At 40.6% G+C, this 26,388-nt stretch overlaps 1 protein-coding gene across 1 annotated transcript in view; it reads left to right on the forward strand.

The window, feature by feature from the left end:
* The window catches only part of gfra4a (GDNF family receptor alpha 4a), a 241,505-nt gene extending 219,365 nt beyond the window's left edge, over positions 1-22,140 (forward strand). Inside the window, exons 5-8 of the mRNA XM_070842456.1 lie at positions 1,851-1,960; positions 3,679-3,813; positions 17,784-17,953; positions 21,991-22,140. Of these exons, the coding sequence (XP_070698557.1) occupies positions 1,851-1,960; positions 3,679-3,813; positions 17,784-17,953; positions 21,991-22,140 (565 nt within the window). The remainder of the gene's footprint in view (positions 1-1,850; positions 1,961-3,678; positions 3,814-17,783; positions 17,954-21,990) is intronic.
* Positions 22,141-26,388: the final 4,248 nt, after the last annotated feature.

Genomic DNA, 26,388 nt, shown 5'->3' on the forward strand with positions numbered 1-26,388 from the left:
TTGTCCATCATGTCTCAGGAGCCTGGAGCAGTGAGGGCCTCAGCATAGTTTCTCCCAGTTAGCTGCAGCCTGTGCAGCTGTGATGGTGGTAGTAAAATTGGGGTCTATGGTGGGGTGGGCATTTCAGTGGTAATCAGGTAGTCGGGGGATTGGGCACTGACAATTGGCAAGCTTGTTAGCTAAGAGAGCTATTTTAGCTCACTAGCATGTTCCAGGCTCGCTGTAAGGGTTAGCGGTTAGCTTGCCAGTTACATTAATTCTCCAACAAAAACCCTGTCACCAACCCACTTCAAGCTGTGACCAGGGTTTTATTCTTACATATCATATGTTACATCTTTGTAAGAGAACACGAATGCAGCTACCCCTAATACTGCAGGACAGCGTGCACCTTCAACTGTAACTGCCTATGAAGACAAGTCGCTTCACTTTAATTTTCACGACTAATCCATTTGTATCTTCACTTGTTGACAAGGTGGCCTTACACACTGACTTCCCCTCAGGACAATAAACGGTATTGTGTATCTTGGAAAGTAGGTCTGGCTGGTATGATAAGTTCATTTAGATTTAATTAGTCAGCTGAGTTTGATTAATTCAATTGTTATACTCATTAAGTGTGTTTAATTAGTTCAATTAAATTCTGCATTCATTTTCTGAGGGAAGTAGCCAGGCAACAATCAGCCATGTGAAAAAGTCATTATTAGAGATGTCATTATCATTTGGGATTCACACATGACTTTCCTGCCAAAGTGTTGACAAAATATTCATCAATATACAGCTGAGACATGTAGTTTGACCCTCTGGACAGGATAAGTTATCTGAATGTTGTGTGTTAAATCCCTGTGTGTGTGAGACATGGATGAATTTCATTCAAATTGCAATTGATTAGAAAACATCGTTAGTTTTCTGATTGGACGTTTACAAAGTCATTAAGATTCAAAGGGTGTATCTCCCTTTATCACTTTAGACTGAAAACACGGAGTTCTCATACCCATCCCATCAGCCTTCTCTCTCTGACAGCAAGTGGTCGCCAGCGTTTAATCTAGTTCCTCTGCAAATGTCAGGAAGACAAAGGGCTTCATCTGTCACGGCTATCGATCAGGCATTATTCTCCCCCGCTGCTCCAATGGAAGGAGTATCTCAAGGCCCCTGTGCAGCCCACCAATCCCGCACCAGTCAGCTGGCATTAACTGGCAGCCTGCAGAGGATGCCTTCTCCGAACACACAGCCATGAGTTTTACGCACATCATTATAATGACATGACAAACGAGGGGAGAGCGGGGAGTTGTGGTGCCCTGAGGGGATCCTGTTGCAAATGCCAGTCGACGGGGGCTGATGATGCGATATGATGGCTGCGATAGCCTTGTACGATGATGATGATGAGGCTAGATGTCTGGGCGGCTGGCAGGAAAGGTGAAGGAGGGAAGGCAGAGCGGCTGTGGGAGGAAGTATTTATATGGAAGATCCATATTTGTCTAATCTCCTTGCGGCCAGGCCTGCCAGACAGCACCCACAGTATTTAGAGAGCAGAGCCAAGGCCTATCTTTGCCCCTCATTGACTCTTTACAGCCTGGCAACCTTCCAAAAGACAACTCACAGGGGGGAGTGGAGAGGAAAGAAAAGAGGGATGAATGTCACCGGGAGTGACTGGAGTTGGACTGAAGTCCTGAAGAAGGGGAGATCTTGAAGGGTGGCAGGAGTTGATGTAAGAGTATAGGTGGACACATGAGCCTTGTGGGTTTCAGATCCAAATCCTGTCGTTGAGAGAAAGCACCAGTGCCAGCCACCTCTCAGTGATGTGTGCAGCAGCCAGGCACGAGTAAATGATGGATGGCATGTTATTGCTCCCACAGGTCTCGCTGGGCACAGTTCCAATATGATTGCCAACCTTCAGAGCAGAGCGCCAGTGGCTGCAAGCAGGAGAACTACGGAGCATGTCTACTTGCGTACACCGGCCTGATAGGTAAGAACTAAATCTCTCTGTGCCAGCTGTGGCTTCCCCACCTTCTGTGATGGATCGGGAACAAAACAGTTTTTGGAGGGAGAAAGCCACAGAGCAGACAAGCAACCTGAACAGGACTCAGAAGAATGGATCAAGGATTGTGATGAGAGGCATGGTTCACCGATCAATGGAGAGCTGATTAATGTGGCTGCAGCATGCCCTGCCAAGTCACTGGCATTATAAGTAGTGCAATTACAACTATTGACCGCTGTTTTGAGAGAATTATCACTGATGTGATGATGAGTAAGAGCAGGCAGAGGCGTAGAACACAGTTTATTGTACTTGTGATAAGAATTTAACAAAAGATCACATAATCCACAAACGTTGTTAAAAACCTCTCAGTCTAAAGTCGTCATTATGAGACAACAATACCACACTGAACTGGGGGGGGAAGGCTGTTTAGTTTGTGAGGAACTAAAGGAGACAGATTTAGGGAAAGCTACACGGCAGTCATTGGCCATAATAGACAACTGAGGTAGACGTCAGACTCTGAGGTGTTGTTGTTTGGTAGTCTGGGACCCAGAAAAATCGATGGGGGTAAATCAGGACTTTTACGCCACACTGCCTTAAAGTGCTGCAATTCTATTTCCAACCTCTTTTAAAAATACAAGCTACAAGGCTATATTACCCTTCCTGGAGAATGACTTCCCAATCATTTCCTGCTCGAAAGCTCCAAAGGCAGAGAACAGTAAAAGGAATACATCTGAGAGACCTCTGTGATGGTGCCTGGACTTTGCGCTGCGGGCCGCTGCACTTATCACAGTCTATCAAGCTGCCTGCCCCGGTGGGTATGCATGTTAGAAACTCAGGAAACTAGAAACGCCAAACAACTGCTGCTGGACATGATGTTTGGACTTGATCTGAAGTAGCATCAAATGAGAGATCAAGTAGGGGGGGGGAGAGGTTGTATAAGCAACCAGATGTGTCTCTTTTTTATTCATGTATATGATTAATGCATCCACAAAGAAAATTACATTTCAAAATAATGGCCTGACAGTATTTTTAGCAAATGCAAATGTTAGCTGGTTTCCAATACCCATTCCTTTGAAACAGGAAATATAGATACAGTGCTACCACAGTAATGCCAAACCCTGTCAGCAATTGGACTTAACTAAGCTGCCAGGCTGTGTCTCTGTCTCTATTCACTTTCATTTATTCCTCTTTTTCTTTCTCTCTCTCTCGCTGTCGCAGTAAATACATTCACAGGCACACTAATAACTCAATCTTAACCTGATTACAGCAATGTTGCCATGATAGAAATTGCCACATAAACACCGTTATTGGATTATCATAATCGGGGTAAGGTCATGATCAGGCTAAGCATAACGAGATTAAATCAGCCAGAATTCTGCTCAAACGTTCAATTTGTTGGGACATTAAACTCCTCAGTCAGACGGTGGTTTGCCCTCCTTTTAAAACTGCTCCTTTTTGGAGGCATTCACCAAACAGCATAGCTCAAACCTGCACGATGCAATGATGCAGGTAGAATTTCATAAATATCAAAAGACAACAATCAAAGTTCAATATTCAGTTCAGTTTAACTAGATAAAAGAAACTTCTTATTTAGGTGGTCTTATGGTCAGATTCAATCACTGTGTTGTAAACCTAGTAACGTATTGCCTCAGCATGTTTGGAAATATTTAGAGCTGTGTTTTTTTCCTCTCTCCTCCCCTCTACAGGAAGCACAATTACTCCCAACTACCTTGACAACTCCACATCCAACGTGGGACCCTGGTGCTCCTGCACAGCGAGTGGCAACCACAGGGAACAATGCAATGATTTCCTCACTTTTTTCCACGACAATGTCTGTCTGAGTGAGTAACAGCTTCAGAGAGAGACCTCTGGCAACACAGTAACAATAAGAACCAGCAGTGAAAGAACCAAGTGTGAGAATTAATGAAGTCTGCTCTCGTGAACAAAATGATGGATGACACTTTCATACTGCAAAAATCCATTGGTGTGCTGTAACACTAACATGAGTCAGCCAAGTGAAAGTTTTTACATTTGCTGCTCTCAGAGCTCTGTTTGTGGTTATTTTGTGCACAGTTGAACAAAAAGGCACATCTGACAGACTCTTAAACCTACGTACCAGGGCTGTAGCTACCATGGACGACACACAGTCTGATTTTTGAGACCAGACAGTTTAACAAGCTTAGATTAGTTTACTTTTATTTAAAGACTAGGAAGAGGGAAACGGCGAGGCTGGCTCCATCCAAAGTTTTAATGGATGAGTGCACAAGATACAACATATTAATTTGTGAGCGTTAAGAAGTGCTGGAAGGTATGTTGTATGTTAAAAGTCAGGACAAAGCCAGACTAGTTGTGTCCTTCTGCTAAGCTGCTAAGCTAAGTGCCTACCAGCTTCAGCGCTGCATTTAATGCAGGCAAGAAAGTGAAGAGGAGTAATACAGTCTATTTGTTTTTACTTTGATGATCAATCAAGCAATATTTGGACTCATAATCATGATAAAAAATCATAGCTCCTGTTCATCAGTGAGGAAGACAAAGAAAAAGACAACAAAATCCTGCCCCCATTGTCTAACTGACAACTCATCTTTAGGCCACTACTTTGCTGCATTTTTCAATATCCTTGGGAAGTGATGGAACTAGTGACACATCAGTGACACAGTAAAGACAACACAGTTACTCCCTCTCCATGTGTTTACTTCAGTCAATATTCATTTATATCTTGCACAAATAAGACTCACAGAGAAACAACTCTCTGAGTGATGGCAGCAGTGACAGACCAGTGACATTAATGGAACACTACAGCTGGTGGCACATAGAAATGGGTTACCACATTTAATATCTGGCTGTTTAGATTAGAAATAGAAATGTACCACTGCAGAAAAAAACAATGTGAAGCATGTCTTCTTTAGTCGCAACACAAATGATGGAACAAAGACATCAGTGACTGATAAGCTGCAGCTGATGTTACATCAGGATTATCCACCAATCCTCTTTAGTCTTTTACCTTTTGTTGTAGCTGTTATTTATCCAACAACAAAACAGCTGTGATGATAGATCATCCCTCTGTATAAGTGATAGCACCAGTGACAAAGTCATACAAACTGTAGCTGCTTGTGTCACAGCAGACACTGAAGTTTATCCTGAAGTTTTTTTTTTTCTTCTAACAACAAAAGAAGACAAGTCCTTAAAAAGCTGTCGGCATGAGTTATTACAGCAGTGACACGCCAATGACACCAGTGTACAAACAGTACAAAGCAAACTTCAGCTCCTGTCATGAAGTGACAGAATGTCAGTGTTTGTTAAGTTTATTCAAGGCTACGTCTTCATTCAATTATGACAAAAACAAAGAAAGTATCAACTTTCTATCAGAAGCCTCCCACTGTTGCTCCCACTGGACATGACTGCATTGTATTCCTGCTCCAACACGGCTGCAAGAAATGATACCTCATCTAAAAACGTAATACAATATGATTTCTAATTTAATTTAATTTAATATAGATTATACCATAACTAATTTCATTGAATTATTATGACTGTTACCCCATTTTACCATTTTTTCCTGTCTTATTGAAATGTAGCATAATGACTATAAACTGTCCCAGTGTACAGACCACAACAACAGTGCACCCCATCCCTCCTTCACCCCTCACCGTCGCCACTGTTGCTCCTCAGCCGGGTCTCTCGCTTGCAACTGCTGAGCGACAACATCTTCTTACTTTTCATGCTACTGTGTTAGATAAGTAGCTTACCTCAGTGTGTCGCTGGGCAGTGGCTCGGACTTGTGTTTTTGGCTTGGTTTCACTGTGCTACGGCTTCACTCACTGAATGATTCATTGGCTCACATGCACACGCTGTCATCCATGTGACCAAAACAAAGGATGCAAAAGCTTGGATTACTAGTGAGTGTGACTTCATTCTAAGAATTCTGCTTACTCCACTGTCTTTACATAGCAAATAGGTGTTTAATGTTCTATTAATGCTTTAATTGTGGTGCCAAGACACAACCGAAGCATCCTTTAGATATTCTAGGTGACAGAGCAGAGGGCAGGGTATCTTGTCAAAACCCAGCTTGGAACATCTTTTCCACATCTCGTCAAGTATACAAACTCCAAAAAATATTTTTGTATGGAAGTAGAAAAAAGATACAGCTAAAATGTACCATGTTGGTAATTAATCCATAAATAAGAATAATAATCCAGTTAGAAGCTGCAAGTTCTCAGTATCAAAGATGGAGACAAGCATAAAAACAACCATCTGGAGGAGTGAAAAAGAGAAAATACAAGATTCCTAAAGAACAAAGAGACTAAAATTTCAATATTACCCATTAGAAGCATTATCTATTTCTCCAGTGACAGAACTCTCCGTACAGTAAATCTCTTGTATTAATTTTGCTCCACAAAGGGATCACCACTTGATGTGCTGTAATGGGTTTTAATGAGTTATTCAGTGGTTTAAACTTGCAGCTGCTGATTCCCAAACAACAGAAGCAACAGTCCTTCCTGGTTTGCCAGAAACCTCAAGTGAATTCAAAGCCTACTAGCCTCTTTACAGAGGTCAGTGCTACCTCAAGTGGGAATAATTGTAAAAAGGATATTGCTTAGTGGCACAGAGTAGGTATTTTTCTTCGAATCTCTAGTACTGGAATTTCAAAATGTTTTTAAGGAGACTGTCCTCCCAAGAAAAATGGCAACTGCCCCTAACTGACATATGTTTACGTTCAAGCGACAAAGCCCCGTGGCAGTCGAAGGAGTTATCACTCTTGTCTGTCTCTAGCAATGAAGGAGGTCATGTGATGTTGTTATAGAGAGACCTTGACCTGCTCTGTTATGGAGTGTATTGAGAATAACATATGCATTGGCTCTATCTAAACAAAGATCGATTGCTTCATTGATTGATTTATTGGCGTGTACTCTCAACATCATTGAAAATTAGGGCATGCCCTCAATGATTCCTCGAGATTTAGATAAAGGTTGAATGAATGAATGAATGAATGAATGAATGGCAAAGTCTGTGTGGGAGGAGGTCGGGGTGTATGGATGGGTCAAGAAAAAGTCTGACTTTAACACAGGAGACTGCTGTTTGCTTCTAATGACAGTCAGTTGTTTTTATTTAAAATAATGACTATTATAATGATATTATTATCATTAAACTATTATGATTATCTCCAATCATATCTAAGAGTTTATTACTGTAACGAAAGGTCACCCAACCTTAACAAAGTCATCATTCAAACCAAAATCACAATGTTTCCCTGAATCTACACACACAGGGATCGACCAGTTGAAGCCTCAGTCACTCCATATGATTCAAAGTGAGCTCTAATAAAGCCTAAAACCACTATTTCTGATGTTTGAATCAGTGATGCTGCACTCTGCAACTTTGATATCTTTCCAAAACAGACTTTTCAACATTCCTGCCCACTTTATGTAATTACTGGCCATGTGTGCAAAGGTATGACAGTTAATGAAGGTGGATTTTTCTCTCAAGCTCTTCTTAATTCTTCATCTACTTCTGTCACTTTTCCCTGTGTATCACCAAGAGAGGACTGAGGCTGAAAGTGTTTGACTTTCTCAAAACTTGTAAAATTCAAATTCAAGACTACAAAGACATGCAAAAGCCACAGAATCCTTGGAGAGAGATCAGGCAGACAGTGTGATGGAACCTAAAGGGGGACATGAAAGCAGGCTTCCCGCCCTGCCGATGAATGTGGCCTTTAGAACTATAAACCCTTTTGCTTGTAGATGTAATCGGACACCCCATCAAACTAGTACATTTAACAAAAACCTTCATTGTCCCCTCAGACAAAATCTGCCATGAGCCCACCATTGAAAATACCATGAAAAACATGCTGGACATAGATATGCTAATATGTAAAATCTTAGAACGGGTCATCCACTGGTTGGCGGTTTGATCACCGCCTCCTCCTGTCAACATGTCGAAGTGTCCTTGAGCAAGACACTGAACTCCAATTTGACCCCAGTGTTGGCCAGTACCTTAGAAGATTACCATTGGTGTGTGAGTGGGTGGATGAGAGGCATTCATTGTAGAGGCAACACTGTAAAATGCTAAAAATGCTACTTATCATTTATATACCCACTAACCCCACCCCACTCTCACACGAAAACCAAAGACTCAAAAGCTTAGTAGGACAAATTACGATCTTATCCTGGGAGAAAAACTGCTGTGTTAAAGATATTTGTAGACCAATTACAACATGTATCCGTTTTGAAAGAATCGTTGCCACCTGACATGCTTCGTGTAATGAGACAATGGCATTTGTTAAAATGCCTCTGTTCTCTACTTAGCCATCTCTGGATAGCAGATAAAATGCACGTTATCCTGTAGTGAGTTATACCTCCCAGCGTAGCCACATATGTTTTTCAACTGCTTGATAGATGTCTTGTTTTTCACTGAAACTTCTCATGTGCATCCCGCAGCCAGGACTCAGACTTGCCAAGGCAGCTCCTGTGTGCTGTTTACTGTAAGCTCCTTAGAGACTCAGAAAAACAAACCTCAGACTGACTGGCCTCATTTCCCTCTGTCTGAGTTTCTCCTCCTGCCTGAGCAAAAGGCTGAAGCCAAACAGCGCATACAGTACGTGATAATAAGGATGAACAAGCTTCTAATGGGAAAGGCGATTCATGGACCAGTGGTGCATGTCGCGCTCTCATCTCAATTGGAGTTCAGTCTCGTTTGCCAGGCGCAGACAGGCCACAGGTCTATTTTGGGAGAAAGTGTGCGTAATGATTTGGCAAGGAGAGTTTGGATTCAAGCCAATAATTGGGAAAATGAATCCACCCTGGGAGAGTTCCTGAATGTTATTCTTTCCCCCACGTTCCTCATGTAATCACAGTGTACAGAGAATGAAGTGTTATTCATTTTTGACTTCATTTGACTTTGACTTGTCTCTCCTTTGGTGATGGTTCTGTTTTACAAGTGGACAGTCTGATCTTCAATTAAATAAATCCTGCCGGTGTCTTTTGGTGCCTGCATCTTTTTGGGATAAAATCCAGCGTTATTTTGCGTGCAGTTGCCCCCCTGTGCTGTTGTGCTGAGGCCGGCTTGCTGAGACAGGACTTCAGATGGCCTTTGATGACTTTGTAATTGAATGTAATTTGGTTTCCTGCCTTTCAACTAATGAGGCGGACAGAGAGAGTAGTGGCAGGGAAGAATACAGTCGTTTGCAGATAGGGGAAAGGAAAAACTGCAGAAAAACTCCCTCTCTGGAGTGAGCGCGCTCAGGTCTTAAAAACAGCTGTCACCCTACCGTACCTTCTCATCACAGCGATAATAACCACATCACTATGCAGCCCAGCAGCTCTGGACTTCTTCATTCTCTGAAAGCCAACTGTGTCAGGGAAAAAAACGAGAGGACAGATGGAGGTGAAGCTCATTTATTTCAGCAATTATTTTAATTTTTCCTGACGTTAAATTGGTAGTGTAAAGGAAAAAGTGAGGGTGACCAGCAATATGTCAGGAAGGTTGGGGACAGGCAGGGGGTGTGCTCAGGATGTGCTCTGTAGTGTTGTTTCAGGGAACCTATGAAGTCGGTAAAAAAAAATAAATAGTCAAAACAAAAAGAGCCCTCGTGGAAAAAAGTCAAAGAGATGCAAGATGGTGGTGCTTAAACAGGCTTGTCCAAACATTTACAAAGGAACTGTCACAACAGCTTACCACTGAAGATATCAATTGGCACTTCATCTCTGCATGACGGCGGGTGGCGAGGCACGGTGGCAAGCAGCTGGAGTTGCACCCTTTGCTTCTCTCATCCGTCAGCCTGCCAGGGGATCACTGCACGCTGCCGAGCGCTAACTGCACACTTTGAGCACTGCGGCACACTTTCCCACCTGTCCTATCAATGCTAATGGCCCACAGCACCATTAGCTGGTCCGCAGCCTTTTCTGCAAGGTGCTGATGTATACACACTATCATCCGGCCTCAATCTGTTTCCCTCACTATTGACTCGTTGCTGTTTTGTTGCAACTCGCAGATTCCCTAATTAGCTGCAGAGCTGGCAACAAGTGCACAGGTTATGCATCCACCATCTACATCTCTGTCTAGTAGTTGGTGCTCAGTGTTGCACCAGTGGAGGAAAACGAGTCAAGGCCCTGCATTGATTGCTGCAAAATTTTGTTTGCAAAGGAAAACTACCTCAGGAGGACGGATCAATTTGTTATGATCCTGTGAGAAATCAATGTTCATGTGTCACACCCCAATACTCCACTGAAGGCTTTGAAATCCCATCACTAATAACCAGTGAGTCGCTTCTGAAATCTCAGGATTTTTGCTGGGAACAGATGGAAAAATGGTGTGATTTTCATTTCTGAGCACCCACATCCATCTTACAGTATAAGCTGGGGATATTAATTGATGAATCTCTCAATCATGTCTTCATTTGAACATATTTTAATTGAAGTGACTTTCATGCAAATGTAATTGCTGCCGAGTAGCCCATTAGCCAAATGAAAATGAATGCTTCTACAATATTAACTCATCATATGATTATAAGTCAATGTAGTTGTGGCAAACCCAAGATCTTGATGTGATGGGTGTCCTCTGGGGCTGTATAAAACCATATAAGTCCACCAGACTGTAAAATATAAATAGTACAGAACATGTGTACTATATTATTCCTATCCACTCTATTTACTGTAAGTGTCCTATTTAAATATTCATCATGACCATTATATTGCACCATTGCAGACAACTGAAAGATGAAAAATTTAAAGGCTGACTGGCATTTTGAATACACTTTTAGGGATCTACAAAGTTCAGTGGTACTTTTGTCTTTTGGAAATTGGGGTTTCAGTTGTTCGACTTTTCCACCAACTCCATTCTGTTTTTTTGTGTCTGCACTTAAAATAAAAGAAAAGGGTGAAAAAGAAAAGTGGTTGGCCATCCAGAAAATCTAAGCTTGTTAGCATCTCACACTCTCAAACTCCCTGAATCATCTTTGTTATACACTTGTTTCCGACAGCAAAGGTGTTGACTATTATTTCTTTCAGTCAGGTGAGGATTCAAACCCGAAAATCGAAGGCATCTGTTTGTTTAATTTAATTACATCCGAACTTGAACATCTGCTCCGTTTACACCTGTGTAAGTGGGATAAAGAGATTCACACTCCTGCAGTTATCATTGTAAATAAGCTGTTTCAACGCCTTAATGTAGCATGATGAAGATGATGGTGATGACGGAATTTATTTTTTTTTTTTTACATCTTTCACAAAAAACTGCTGACTCTCTTAAACCTGGATCACACAACAGACCTTAGTAGGACTCAGAGATGACATTAACGAGAAATTAAGTGACAATTTACAACAGACCTGCAGGCCTCGCAGAGGATGCAAAACAGATTGTTGAGTGCCAGTTGGCGACGAATTAATTTACAACCTGCTTACACAGTTCTCTGTCTTCCATCGAGGGCTTATACAGGAAATGAAGAACAAACAAACTAACTTTACAATTCAGAATTTGAATTTACATTCATTGAAATAACATGTTTAATTAACAACATATGAAGAAAGCAAAGTTTTGTTTTTTTGATGCTGGACCAATAGAAACCATGTTAACAGGAACCGTTTATAGTCTGAAAAAGATGCCACATGTTTTGACTCTTTTAGTAGATATTGAAGCAGGAAAGGGTAAATATGTTCAGCTCTAACCAGTAAGATGGTGATACCCTGTGTCTGTGTGAAGAGGAGTGTCTTTTGGCCCCAGTTCTTTTACATCCTCTTCAGAAGAGAAGGAATGCACATTCCTGAAGCAGAGACCCAGAACAGTGGGGGACCAACACTAATTAGATTTTACTTATCTGATTTGCCTGTAGACAGATTTGTCAGTCATCAGAATAGCAGAGGTTGTACCTTATTCCTATTTATGACATTGGGTTAACACTGTCTATCAGTCATTTCTCAGCAAGTGACATTATGTGTCAAAGGTTACCTTCTTAGTATTTGTTTGGTTTCATTCAGAAGCAGAGAATACCCTGTTTTTAAACATGGGACTTGGGAATTATTTGCATTAATTCAGACGAGGTCTAAGATGGGAGGAGGACATTTAGGTGCAGTTGACCTTGGAAACTGCTGCAGGTTTCCAAGGTTACAGAGGACAATAAAATAAGAAGAAGCCCAGAGATCACTCTTTTCTGAACTATGAATTCTCTGAACGGTCTTCTTGACGAAACGTTTACCAGCAGGTGCGAGCCTGTTCGCCCTGGCATCAGCTGCAGCCCGAGCGACACCAGACACACTGAAAACTGGCATCCAGGAAATATTGAACATGAGAAGCTTTTAAAAGGTGCCTGCTCAACACCTGTGTTCTAACACCACAGAAGTTAAAACTGAAGAAACTCTGAGACCTGCACACTCAGCCAAGTGTGTGTGTGTGTGTGTGTGTGTGTGTATGTGTGTGTGTGTGTGCCTGCTGTGAGGGAGAGAGATAAAAATGAAGAAAACTGACTCAAGCTTAGTCTGGGAGGACCTGAGGACACCCGAGAGCTTCAGGAAAGCCCAGATAAGAATCAGTGTTGCACCTCCCTCCCCTCCAGTATGGAGTATGGCAGCACTCTTTCATGTGATTGGGGTCAATGCTATAAATTAACAGGAGTTTTAGGTCAAATATATTCTCCCATCAATATAAGCAGCATATCTAATTGCTTCAAGTAATTTCCTTTGGCTTCTCATATCGCTCAGCTGCTGAACGGTACCGTAAGTGAATTTCACTGTTAATTCTCAAATCTTGCACCTCCACTGGGTGGTCTCCTGTGGTTCCACAAGTTAATACATCTTACTAAGACCATACACTTCTTGATCTGGCTTATGGTGGTCCCCATCTACTACTTTTGTCTGTTGCTGTATGCAGAGCTTCATTCATTCATCCAATCATTAATTGTTCATCGTTGTGTGCAGTGCATTTAATAATATTAATGGTTGCATTTATTTGTTCATTCTATTAATTGTGATTTGGCAGCAACAGATTGACCCCTGAGCCCTGCGATTTTTTTCTTCTTAGTGGTAGAATGTGGTGCAATGTAAACATACAAGTTATGAACACGTTTACTTGCATTGATCCATTTTTTGGCAACTTAAAGTAGCAGGAAACAAGCTGAAAACACAACAGTAGCACACAGTATGTATGTGTATGCTCGTGGACCTCTCCCACCCCTATGACACCCTCCAGGCAGTTTGCATTGTTGTCTCATCAACATAGGATTCTCATCAATACATTTATATTAATAATGTATCAAATGTCATGTATAAAGGGTCACTCATGTGATGAACCCGCAGATAATTATCACATAAAGCCTCAATTCTAAAGAGCTATTAGTCTTATTTCAGCTAAAGAAAACAGACAGAACATACAGACAGTGAAAACACCCACATGTAAGAAAGCACTTTATCTCATAGGTTTTTATGGTCATCCACTGATACATTTGTGTTATGTTTGTATATAAAGACAAAGCTGTCAGATGGGTCTGCTCAGTGTTGGGATATAATCAAGGAAAGGTTACCGCCTCTGTTTAAACCTACTTGCTTCTATATAAAAAGTACTAGAAAACGCTATGAGCCAGGTTTCTAAAACAGGAAGGTATCTCTTCTGTGTTAGAGTGGAGATCATGTCCATAAATAACTCTGTAGAGATGAAAAACTTTTGACTAACGCTTGCACAGTCTGGTGCGGAACTATTTCAGCTCATTGTTTAGCTGTCCCATCAGCAACGTCATTGTTTTAGTGCACTCTCACCGCTCACGCAGCTATGCAACAAAGAACTACAAAAACTCCCTGTACACTACCTGCTTTGTGCTAAATGGCAGATGATGTTAGAAATTAGCTAAGAAACACAGTTGGGCACCGAGCAGCTAAATAGAGCTTAAAGTAAAGTGTTAATATAAAAAGAGTGTTGCTTCAAGTAAAAGTCGTAGGCACCACAATCACTGTTGAGTAATTAGCAGCCTATTATTGCTGGTGGCACATCATCGTTTAATATGTAAAACCTGAAAGCTGTCACTTCAGTGAAGTGTTGTAAAATGTACAATAGATTTTTTATTTTTTATTATTTATATCTTTATAAGACCGTTGATAATAGCTTGCAAAGCGTAGTCTTTCTGGAAGGAACAACTTGGAAATTTGTCAGGCACCTTTCTTTTATTAATGACATGTTTTCTGTCACATACAGTATAAACATGAGAAGATAGATGGTGGATACCACCTGCTGTATTGTAGCATTTGCATTTCCTTTCAGCCTTACACCTACATCACATCACCATCCATCAAACATGCTCTAAAAGTGTACAACTATAACATGACAGAACAGTTGGAATCTAAATTAAATCAGCTCTAGGAAGTGTTTTTAACAGACAGCAGAGAGAGAGAGGTCGTGATTTCACAAAATGTTGCAGGCAGCAGCAGCAGGAGATGACATAACTTTAATTTGAGGGCTTTTGTTGAGCATAATTGCTTGCTGCTGTTGCTGGGCGGCAAATCAAAATCTATTTAACATCACTATTGTTTGTTGATTGGATGCTATGAGTCAGCTGTTGAACTCTAGTGTTTGTGTGTTCAGTCATTACTTAACGTTTCCTATAGGCTGGACTTGATATTGCCACCCATGACCAGCAATGCTGCACATACTCAGTGGATTTCGGTTAACTTTGTTCTCAAGAGCCACTTGACACATGCATTTCATTCATCATGCTGTCGATAACAGAGAAACTGTTTACAGTGTCAGCCCTCCTTTTTCTTTTCAAGTGTTAGAGGTCAATGACGGCGGCAGCGGGAACCAATCAGTGAGCTCTCTTGGTCTACCCAAACAACAGTTAATTTCATTGTGTCCTTAATGAAAAAAATTTTACAATCAGTTTGTTTTGTAAAATTCAACCCTCGAATGCATTCACTCATTTCTAATGATGAATTATTAGCATTTCATGATGATAGGATTCAGTTCCATTTCTCACTTCACTGCAGTAGAGAACATCCAGCAGCCGATGTTGGTTTGTGTGCATCAGGGCTCCACTGCCTTATGTGGTGCTTCTGTTTTACTAAAGAGTTCTGCCACATTGTGGGGTCTGAGGGTGGATGTCCTTGGTCTTCACTGAGTGAATGAAAGAATATGAAAAATATGAAAATCTTCCAGAATAATTCATATAATTGACCTTACTTTAAAATCAATCACTATGCATAAAATCAAACATAGTGTGTTTAACTTTCATCTAGATTATAAATCGCACAAGGCATGAATTTAAACAAAGCATGAAGGACCTTCACTTCCACCACTATATCCATCATCAAGTACAGGTGTTTGGAACCAATGAAGCCCAGAAACTTTCTGGGCTTTTTATCTCGCCGTCCTGTCCTCTACGGCCACTCTGTTGATTAATTGACGGATAGTTATTATGGGATGGAGGAGTCACTAAGAGACTTAGCAGTATGTGTTTGTAAAGAGTAAAGAATACTAATCAAGTCTTTAAAATTCTTCAAATCATGCAGATGATTTAACTGCTTTGTATTTCCATTACAGATTATTACAGATTCACCTATATGAGAGATTATTTAGGATTCCAGTTACTAAATGCTCTGCTAAACCCCTCATACATTCACAATCACTCTCTCTCTGTCTCATCCATTCGTTGGAAGATTGTCTCGATTGTTTCCAACAGGGAAGTTAAGGGAAGTGACTGTGAGCTGCTCTTCGTCAGAGGTTGGACAGTTAATCAAACATGCATTTGTCAAACTAGTCCTCTTATCCTTAAAGCTCTCTGTCTTGTCAAATCAAACACAGTAATAAATCTCACCTTTCTGTGGACTGTCCAAGTTTACAGGTGTGAAGTGGGAGTCGCCAGTTGTTTTCCCATTCTGAATTCCCTTTTAATTTTTCTGTTTAATCAGTATCATACATTACTTTACATAGAAACGCAGGACTCCTCTGAATAATGTAACAATCATATAGGTTTATGTTTCTGAGAAGTCATGGTTTATCCGACATTTTGGCACAGTGGACGGCTCAAGATACTACAATTCCCATGAATCCGAGCCTCTGTTGCCATGGAGAAGAGGTCACACAGAGAAGTAAATAAGAGCAAAATTCAAAACGCTTAATTGCTGAATTTATGCAAAATGTACCCAGAACACAAAGGTGAACTGATTTATGAATGTATTGGTATTTACAGAGCTCTCAAACTCTTTCTCTCTGATAGAATGTCAAACTTGGTGATTGGATGTTTCTTGCATAAATGCACCTTGGGAGTTGTAGTCTTTTGTTATGTACACGGCATTGTTCCTTCAACTTTTTTTTTATCAAAGAACCAGATATTTTCTGACACAGTCTTTCATCTTTGGCACTGATGATTCAGCCAGGGGAGTTTAATGTGGCTCGGAGCCGCAGAAGTGAGTCATGTAACATTGTATATGGGAAAAACACTTTTACACTCATAACACTCGTCCTTAAACTGTCACACGCTACTATTTTCACCTGTTAATCTCTCTTACAGGCATTATTATTTTGTGTTATTCACACATACTGCTGTGCTCTCCACCACTCACATGCACCATAACTCTATCATTTCTCATTCACACCACTGTTTCACTAAAAACAGCTCTATATTGCTATATTCTTTTGGCAACAGCATAGCAGGGTATTTACATAGAACTCCCTATGTAGTCGTGCAGTAGTGACTGGCAGACTGAATTTGAATGCAGCCTTAGTGTTGAGGACCAGCAGGAAGGTCAGACGTGAATTAGATTGACTCAGTGTCTGGGAAATGTTCACCCCTATCTTTTCATGCTACCCTGCAGCTATTTAGGCAAGCCTGTCAGGAAGCCTGCTGACCGAGAATGGATTCAGTGAAAGAAACTTACAGCTGTTCACAATCATTATTGTTCATTATTTTGTATCATGACCAGCGTTCCCCTTTTTCTATTCAAATTTGCGATTAAGTGAGCTTGCATTATATCCAATTTGCAAAAGCTCTTGCCCTTAAGATTTTTATAATTAAAACCCAAACCTCAATCTGCCACTGACAGAGACACTCTTCTTTTTGCCCAAACATTCTGTTTTATTCATAGGAAAATAGGAGAGTGAACTCCTGCTCACACAACACTCCTTTCTCTGCCGTGTAATCGCAGACAGTAGTGTTCAACAATCCAGATTGTAGTAAATTTTCCTGAGGAATAACAGATTTAAACTTCTCCCCGAGGCATATGAGTAACATAAGTTACACATTTGTAGACAGTTTCTTCCACTGGTGGCCCTGAAATACAACAAGATGTATAAATTTGAAAAATCCAAAGTCCCATTATTCAAAAATGTGCTTGCTGTGGATAGAGAGCATTCAGGCATTCGCTGCTGTTTCAGGGACTCTGGGTATTTTCCTCTTTAACTGCTCCTGCATCACTTCATGTGGACAGAAAAGTGTCTTTTACTTTTTATTTTTGGTAAATAAATCATGGTGGCTGCTTCAATAGCACTAAGTGGTTGAAAATGGGTGTGAGTTTATTCAAAAATCTTGCCAAAATGCAGTTAGAAATTAATTAGACGGTTCAGTCCCTCATTCAGAGGCTTGACGACTCACCCTGAAAGGCTCGTCGTCACGACCATGTCATGATTGTATGGTCAATAACATAGTGGAGCTAATAGCATATCCATAAAGTGACTAATCACATTACAAAAAAACATGCAGGGGAAAAAAAAAAGCAAAAGGGAATTAGAGAAGAAGGCTGATTTTCCCATTCAGGCCTCAGAGGACGAGAACAGTGTTGATGCACTAAACTGCCGGTCATGCCCCTTTAAACACAGCATCTCTGCTGCGTCTGTCTTCCAGAAAACGCCATCCTGGCTTTCGGGAACGGATCGGATGTGAAGACGGGCGCAAACCAGCCCGGAATTCCCAGTCCAGTGACGGACAACCAGAGCCCACACCTGGCCACCACCGCCCCGGGCATCTCCATGGAAACAGAGCAGAACATCCTGAGAGCACAGATACCTACTCAGGTGAGACGAGATGGGAGACTGAAAATGTGATGTACAACCATTTTCCCACAGAAAGGAAATAATGGAGATTGCCTCGCTCAGAATTGGGTCGCACCACTGCTGATAACTTGGGATGTTTGTTTTATCCTGCGGGGAGCAGCAGACGGGTGGGATTTACATTATCTGCATAATTCAGACAGAATCAGGTAGAAAGTCAGTCACACGAAAACAGAGATGGAGAGAACTGAAGCGGTGGCAGTTCGCCGTCTTGTGCACAAAAATCACGTCACGCCAGCTTATTCGAGTGTCCAAATCCCAGGTGTAAGATTTATGCATCTCGTACATTTTTACATTTACTTTCATTTGGCAGATGCTTTTGTCCAAAGCAACAGAAGGTCAAGGTGCACAACAACCCCATTTAGTTTCAGTGAACTTTTTGCCTAAAATAAATCCCAAATGCAATGCTTGAAAGACGTGTAAATTACTTTTTATGTGACTTCATTTTGTCAGTCCAAAAACTAATGATCATAAGTTAATCAGAGTTCAATCCATATGAGGGTTTTGGGGCCCGCATTGATAATTGCGAGTTACATAAAAATCTGATGATGATACCTTCTTAGCAGCTTATTGAAAAAGAGACACTTAATAGAAACTGCCCCCAATTTGGCTATTCAAAAAGTGGAGGTGAAGATATTTGCTGAGGCACCATATCTGACATTAAACATATCTAATTTGAAAAGAAAAGCAATATTTCCAGTAGGAAAATTCAATCTGTACTTGTCCAAATAAAGGGTTAAATGTATAGGTACTATAATTTCTATCAGTGGACATGTCGATTCACCGTCCTCTCTGTGACAAGCTAGTATTAGCTGATAAAGTCAATACATTGGTCAGGCTCCATTGCTCACGCTAACCTACTGAGTATTTATCTTGTAGAGAATTCAAGAGGGTGAATGAAGGAAGCTTTGAAGCTTTAAGATTGGACGTAACTTTATTGATCCCAGTGGGATCGTTAGATCTGTGCAGCAGTAAAAGGACTCAGCACACAAAGTAGAGCATAAAACAAACAACATAATGAGAATAACAGTGTAAAGACAATTAAAGCAAACAGTGAAAAGCAGATGTAAGTAAATGTGTTATATAAGCTTATGCTATTGATTGTTTAAACACTCCACCAGGGAGGAAAATACAGAATGACATAGTTCCATATAAATGTTATTTGCACCGTGATTGCAAACATAAACAAAGACTTATTAACTTCAAACATACAACGTACATATAAATACATCTAGAACAAGCCATGTAAAAGTACAAGCATCCGTGTACATAATTAAATGGAGGAATCATAATTATGAAGGTTTCCGTAGGAGTGCACGTCAGAGGTCTTTCTGGGCGGTGTAGGTGTATGTGTATGTGTTTTCTCTCACATCAGTGTGAACATGTAAAACAACCGTTATATATTCATAACTGCTTCATCAACAGTATTAATAGGTTCTGTAAACACCATTACTGTAGCCCATACAATGAAGCAGTAAAGTAAACACCAATTATAGTCTGTTGAACTTAGATTTTATTGCGGACAGCCTGTTTTGCATTAAACATATTTCAGATTTTAATAATGAAGAGACTTTTATAAATAATAGAATTCTCTTCAGGCTAAGGAAATTTGTTCAACACATTTTGCTCCTAAAGGAACCCCGCACAATGCTGTAGATAACATAATTGACAATCTGCCAGCTGATATAAATAAACTTCACAAGCTAAATGTATAATCAGGTCACTTACTTATTTCCAGAGGGAAAGCTGAAGAAAAGGGCCAAGAGCCTAAATGACAAATTCTCACCTCACGTATGATTGTTTCATCAGTCTGTATCATCCTCTGACTGCGTTAGACCTAATATTATAGTACAGGGATAGAGTAAACAGGGAAGTGACACTTTGTTCAACATGGACATTTCGTCACCTGATAGTAGAGTATCAACTCAGGATCATAGAAAATGTCACTAAGTCGACACCAGTCAGAAGTAATTAATCCAGTAAATTAGCTCTGGACAGCTGCCTCAGAGATATATCATCAGACATGAGACTCTTCGTGTCACATTTAAACAACTGTCTCTGATAATTCAACAAAAATTAAATTAAAATGGGAAATGTTGCTGTGCATTTCAATCAGATCTGGTTGTCCACAGTTACACCGACATGAATAGTGAAGAGAGGCAAAACTGTAAACTTATTTTCACTCTAAATTGTACATACACAGTATAAAAGAGTTCTGCGTTTGCTGCGAGAAGACGCTATTTACCTTTTCCAATTTTCTTATGAATGATCTCTTATTGTTACAAATTCCAATTAAATGTCTTTATTAGTTTCTTCTGTTTCACTTTACAGTACTAGTTTCTCTTTGTCATTTCAATATCACATTTGACAGTGAATTATGTTCTAATTATCATTTGTAGTAGAGTAAAATGAATGATTAATAATTCATTTGGAAGTAGAATCACTCGATGTAAGAAATAAACAAGAATGAGAATAATAATAACTACTAGTGGCCATGTATTGGTGTAATGATATTTTAAAATCCAATTTGTATCCTGGGTAATGTAAAAGAACCAAAATTAAAGGGAAAACCACAATAAAAGAGCGGAGAAACATAGTGAACATGGATTCTTCCACAGAGGTGGTACAATTAAGCATCAACATCCAGTCATGCTCTGCATGTCTATGAATTCTGAACTGACCCTGTTGACTCTGGCTTTGTATCAAGAGGAAACTCTTGATAACTGAACAGCTGAAGTGACATCTGCGTTTAGATCTATGGGAAAGACACCAGTGATCGGTCGGAAATGGTGTTCCACAGCGCGCATCTAATGACTGTGATGCTTGTGCACTGGTGCGACGTGATGAAAAAACAGAAGAGCAACTTTTCCTCAGGTGACTGAGAATGTCAGTGCAGGACGTGATGAGACTACGTCAGCAAGAACAGTGTTACATAGAGAGGCATGTTATAGTGTGACTGCAGTGCACAAACCCCTCGTCGCAAAGATGAATGCACGGTTGAGAGTTCAGTGGTGCTAAAACCATAGGAGCCGGTCCACTGAGATGCTGGAAAAAAAGAAAATGATCAAATGAATGGTCCTTAAACATTTTCTCGAGTGCATGTGTGGTGCACACCAAGAGAGCGGGACAGACCTGACTGCAGAGGGGGGGCCCGGTGGCTCCGTTATTCTGTGGGGGGCATTTTGCTGGAAGGGTTTTGGTCCACTTGTGCCCTTAGGGGGAAATGGTCACTGCAAATCAATACAAAGTTGTTCTGAGTGATCACTCTTATCCTGTGATGACACATTTCTATCCTGGTTTCTCCCTGGAAGACCATCCTTAGAGCTTAAGCCCTCACTGAAGGATTTGGCAAGTAGGAAAAAAGATGTGAATCGTGTGCGATGGCCTTTGCTGCCACCAGATCTCAATCAAGTATTGGACAGTGTTTTCCACCAATTGAGGGAACATCATTTGGAAGAATGAGGTTCTTCCCCCTGCGCTTTGAGGCTCTTCTGGCAGCACCTTACTGAGACGCTTTATGTCGGCTGTTCCTTAACTGAGTACAAGTGACAGAAAGCGAGCAAAGGGGCAGAGTCTAGTATTAAAGGGTTAAAACAGAGCCAGTGGAGAGAGTGCACTGGACATCTGAGGGGTCAAAGAAGTTTTTGAAAGAAGGAGGGAGGGACAGAGAGAATAGAATAATCTAGATGGTGGATCCAGATTGATTGAAGGGTTTGTTCTGAATAATTTTACAGTGAAAAGGATCTCAGTGTGAAATTGCATCTAGCTGATAATGGAAATATCTTCACCATCGCTTGTCTTATTTTTCAGCTGCAGATGTGAAAAATGTGGCCTTTATACAAACATAGTTTCTCATAAAGTTTCTCCTCCTGGCTCGGTTTCTCCCCACATCTTGCGCTGAAAACATGTTATAGGGTATTAAATCCTGGGGCAGATGAACTTGTTTTATTATTCTACCACAACAAAATGGATGACTAATCGCAACATGTTCTTTCTTTTAGGTAAACGAGAACGACAGATTGTGGGGCGATGAGGGAGACTCTACCCTTCCCTCTCCGGGCCTGTCGGACCGCGGAGCCGAGCCCGCCTGCCTGTCCCTGCTGCTGGGCCTCGCTTGGCTGCTCCTGCTGCTGCTGCTCTCCGACCAATAAGAGGCCTCGCTCACCTGGCCTCCACGGACAAAACTCCAGACTTGGGGGGGGAGGGTGGATGTGAGAAAGAGAGAGAGAGAGCGAGAGAGAGAGAGAGAAAGAGCCATTTCTATGTGTCAAACGACGGTGGGGGAAAGGGTCGACTCTGTCCTGCCCCGCTCCCCTCTCCATCTCTGTCACAAAAATCACACTTAATATCTTTTTGTGAATCATGACTCAGAGCAGATGTGTTGCGCAGCCCACGCCCTTGAGAAGACCGCCGCAGAGGTTGCCGCTACTGCACCACAGGGGGGGGAAAAAACAGGAAGTACACACCTCATTTCTTGCTTCACGCCTGCCCAAACACAAACTGTTAAACATGACACACACACGCAGACTTTGCTCATTCAAAACTAACATCCAAGCTACAGTGAAAAGGGCCCTTGGGGTCAGAAGGTGTACAGTGGAGAGACACTGGAGATGCAGTGCAGGAAAACTACAAAAAATATATATAAAAAGTAACAAAAAAAAAGGTCTTTTTTTTTGTCCCTGAACATTCCTTGATGTAAAAGAAAAATATTAAATGTTAAGACTTTTCTCTCAGATGAACTGTGATGAAGTGTTTCACGAGATTTAAGGTGGAAGTGTGTGTTTGTCCACATGCTCAGTGCTCTGCTCATTCAGCTTTGCTCTTTGTTTTGATGCCGTATTTTTGTTTTTAATTAGATATAATTTTATTATGACGAATGTTAGATGGCAGCACGTTATAATCGAGTCAAATCACAATGAAATTTTGTTGTTGTGTTCTAAGTGGCAGGATGAAGAGTTTATTTCCAAATAAAGAATATATACATAGAAAAGAATAAGTTGTTGATTGAAATCTAACATTCAATCGAGATTAAAAAGATTTTAAAAAGTGTTTTATTTATCAAAGACGGACCTACATTACTCAGTAGACTTTAACGCGTTCTAATTTTTAAAAGTTTGAAGCTCTAAATCATTTTGTATGAGTCCTCTTCATATATGCATTCATTAAGCTTTAAGTGTGAGGGCCTGACAAACATTTGGGTTTGTTCCTTTTCAGAAATGTATAAAAAAAAAAAAACTAATTATGTGGTTATGGTGAAGCAACAAGAGATGGAAACAAGTTTATATTTTTTAAATGTGTGTGGACTTTGCCGCAGAGAAAACAGATATCTATCGACAAGTTTGTGACCAATCATGATTTACCGCTGTGGGAGGAAGGGTGGAAAAGAGACGGAGCAGGTCTTGATGCACGAACGGATGCAACTGTCCTTCAAGAGACTTGTGAGATAACAGTGGCGACCCCCCACTCCCTGCCGGGACTCTTCGCTGGCCGTGGGACGTCAGAGGACTTTACAATGTGTACTGTAAAAGCACAGCTCTGTTTTGTGGAGCAAACAATGTCTGTGAAAAGAGTTGACGTGGAGAGCCCAGGGTTGGTTAGGAGCAAGCGCTCAACAACAAGGAATGTGTCATCTTCAACACTGCCACTGAAGTCAGTTATCTGAAGAAACACCCATTTGTTTCACTGCTTTATTAAACAACACAACATATGCTGATTTTAACACAAAGAAAGAAAACGTGTCGCCCTGAGCTACAAGCAGATGTGATGAAAATGACACATTCTAATTCAAGTTGGACCTAAAAAAGCTCACAGTAGAAATTAATAATATCATAACAGCACAAGAATTGTTGGATTTTGCCAAAAAAAAAAAACAGTTAATTATTTCTCACAGCGGCCCGTGTAGTTTTGAAATGACACCCCAAAAGGTTTTTAGGAAACCGAAAAAAATAATTCAACAAATAAAGGACTGTCTTAAAGGGGCAGTTTACTCAAATCACAAATATTTACTCTCTTACTTCTAGTGGTACCTAGTCATGCAGATTTGATTTTTTTATTTTTTTTTTAATGTCTGCTACCATCCAAATACAGTAAAAAGATAATTGTAGTTTCAGTTCTTTTTTTAATGATGTGTTCTTTGATACCAAGGCTTAGAGGCATCAGTTTAGCAGGTTTGACAGTTTAAATTGAGACTTGCATCACTTTATGAAAAACTAGAATAAACTAGTGATTTTCTCTACAATCACATGATCGTTATGTTTCCTGCCCATCTATACTCTAAGTGTTATCCTTCAATATTTCTATTTTCCTGCAATTTTACTCAGTATAGTCTTGAACATACATGTAAATATGTGAATTATTCATTGTTTTTCCCATTTTCTAACTTGGCAGCAGAAGTTTAACGCAAACACAACACTGGCACATTATTTTCTTATAACGCTGTTATGGCCAGTGTGTCAGTAAACAGCTATAAATTTACAAATCCCACCGTCATGGAGCAACATTAGCATTAATTTCTCTGAGATCACCCCATGAATATAAGTTATAGCACTGTTTTGCTCTTCACCAACTCCAGAGGGAAATGTCTCTGCATCACCTCAATGCTGAACTGTTTTTGGCAGCCATTTGGTGTTGGGCAGCTTCTGTACGGTGGGTTTATCAGGCAGAGAAAACAAACGTAATGACAGTGAATGAAAACAGTCAATTTGCTGCCGTAAAAACAAATAAAATAAAATGATTTGAAGTATATTTGCTGAAAAGCTCTGTAGAGCTGAGGCGAACTGCACAATTAGGTGATAAGTCTGTTGGTTTGTCACTGAAAAACAAAAAAACTGCCCCTTATAGCATCACAGTAGTAACTTGACCCTCTGTTCATTAAAAATATTGATTACTGCTACCTCAAAATTGTATTGTATATTTGGAAACACTGATTACAAAACCTTTCTAGAGATATAACAGTTCTTATCGGTTAGAGCAGTAGAAAATTGTGCTACGCTTGATCATATTTCATGATTTGGCTTCTTTAAATTATACCTTTCAAGTAAGGAATTGATTGGCAACAAACTTTCCATCATTACTATTTTTTACAGTTTTTTTTACAGCACAGTCAGTGAACTGTCCACAGGAACTGGGGCATCGCTAATGGAGAGTTTTTCAGGATGGCAGCGGAAGTTTAAAAGGCAAACATCTCCAAACCCGGCCACATAAATGTAACACTCTGCACGGCTACGTAGGTTACTACTAGATGTGAGAGGGGTGGGAGATATTTTTTGTGATTTGGGTGAACCTTTACATTTTCAAATATGAAAATGGCAGAAAGCTGTAGTTATGTGCTTGTCTGGCGATAAGAGTGTTTGAGTGAAACCTCTGGTTTTCACAAAGCCTCCTTCTCTTATTATGATGTGACACCAGCCGAGCTCTGTCGCCCCGTTTTGATGTGTCCTGTGATTTATCAGCCAGCAGGTGTTGCATTGCATGCTCCGGCGCCGTGAGGTGACTGACCAACCTGCTCCCTGTTCGTCTGCGCCGGCAGAATCCCAGATGTGACATGTGTCACTTCCTGCAAATAAAGACGACACTGTAAATGGAGGTGAATTCTGACCTGTTCTCTTGTGCAGAGACGGAGGGACTTTTTTCCTCCTGTCTAGAAATGTTTGGTCTTCTGACAAGATGTGACTCTCGACCCCAATTCAGATTCATCTAAGTTCAGCATCACCTCCATGTGTTTCAGAGGAAGTACTCACCCTTTTCCTCCCTTTAGCAGCATCCCTGCCATTAATTTGAAAACCCATTTTCCATCATACACAGGGTGTGATTTGTAAAGATGTTATAGTATAGTGTATATACTACACAGTGTATACCACATATATGATGTCTATAACATTCATACCTTGCGTAATAATAAAAAGGATTTTATCCAAAGTTTTGCTTTTGATATATCAGACAAAGGAAATCACTGAGAGGCTGATTCATCAAAACTTTAAAAAGCACAACTTGAGCGCAAACTTGTGCATCAGAAACTTTAATAAATGAGACCCCTGGTGTAAACAAACCAAGAGAAAATTTGTGTTTCTTCTAACCTACTGTATACCTTAAGGCTGTGGTGTAAGGATACACTTGTGCAGCAGCTGAGGTAAAGCACTCTGCAGCAACAATAAGGTAATGTTAGAAGAGAAGGTGTTATTGTAGTCATAGCTCTTGGCAAAAATAACAAAATGCTACCTGAAAGTAACCTGATGAAGTTTAAAAATCACTGCATCATCGTCTCACCCACATATCTTGTTTTGGCTAAAGGCTCAAGCAGTCACCCCTTTATAAAGTGACACTGTGTGCCACCTGTGCTTTGCATATGGTGGCTGTAATTGGTCTCAGTCTCTATGTTTTGGGTCAACAGCTATGTGGGA

Source organism: Pempheris klunzingeri, chromosome 13 (assembly GCF_042242105.1).
Source record: "Pempheris klunzingeri isolate RE-2024b chromosome 13, fPemKlu1.hap1, whole genome shotgun sequence".
In the NCBI taxonomy this organism is placed as follows: Eukaryota; Metazoa; Chordata; class Actinopteri; order Acropomatiformes; family Pempheridae; genus Pempheris; species Pempheris klunzingeri.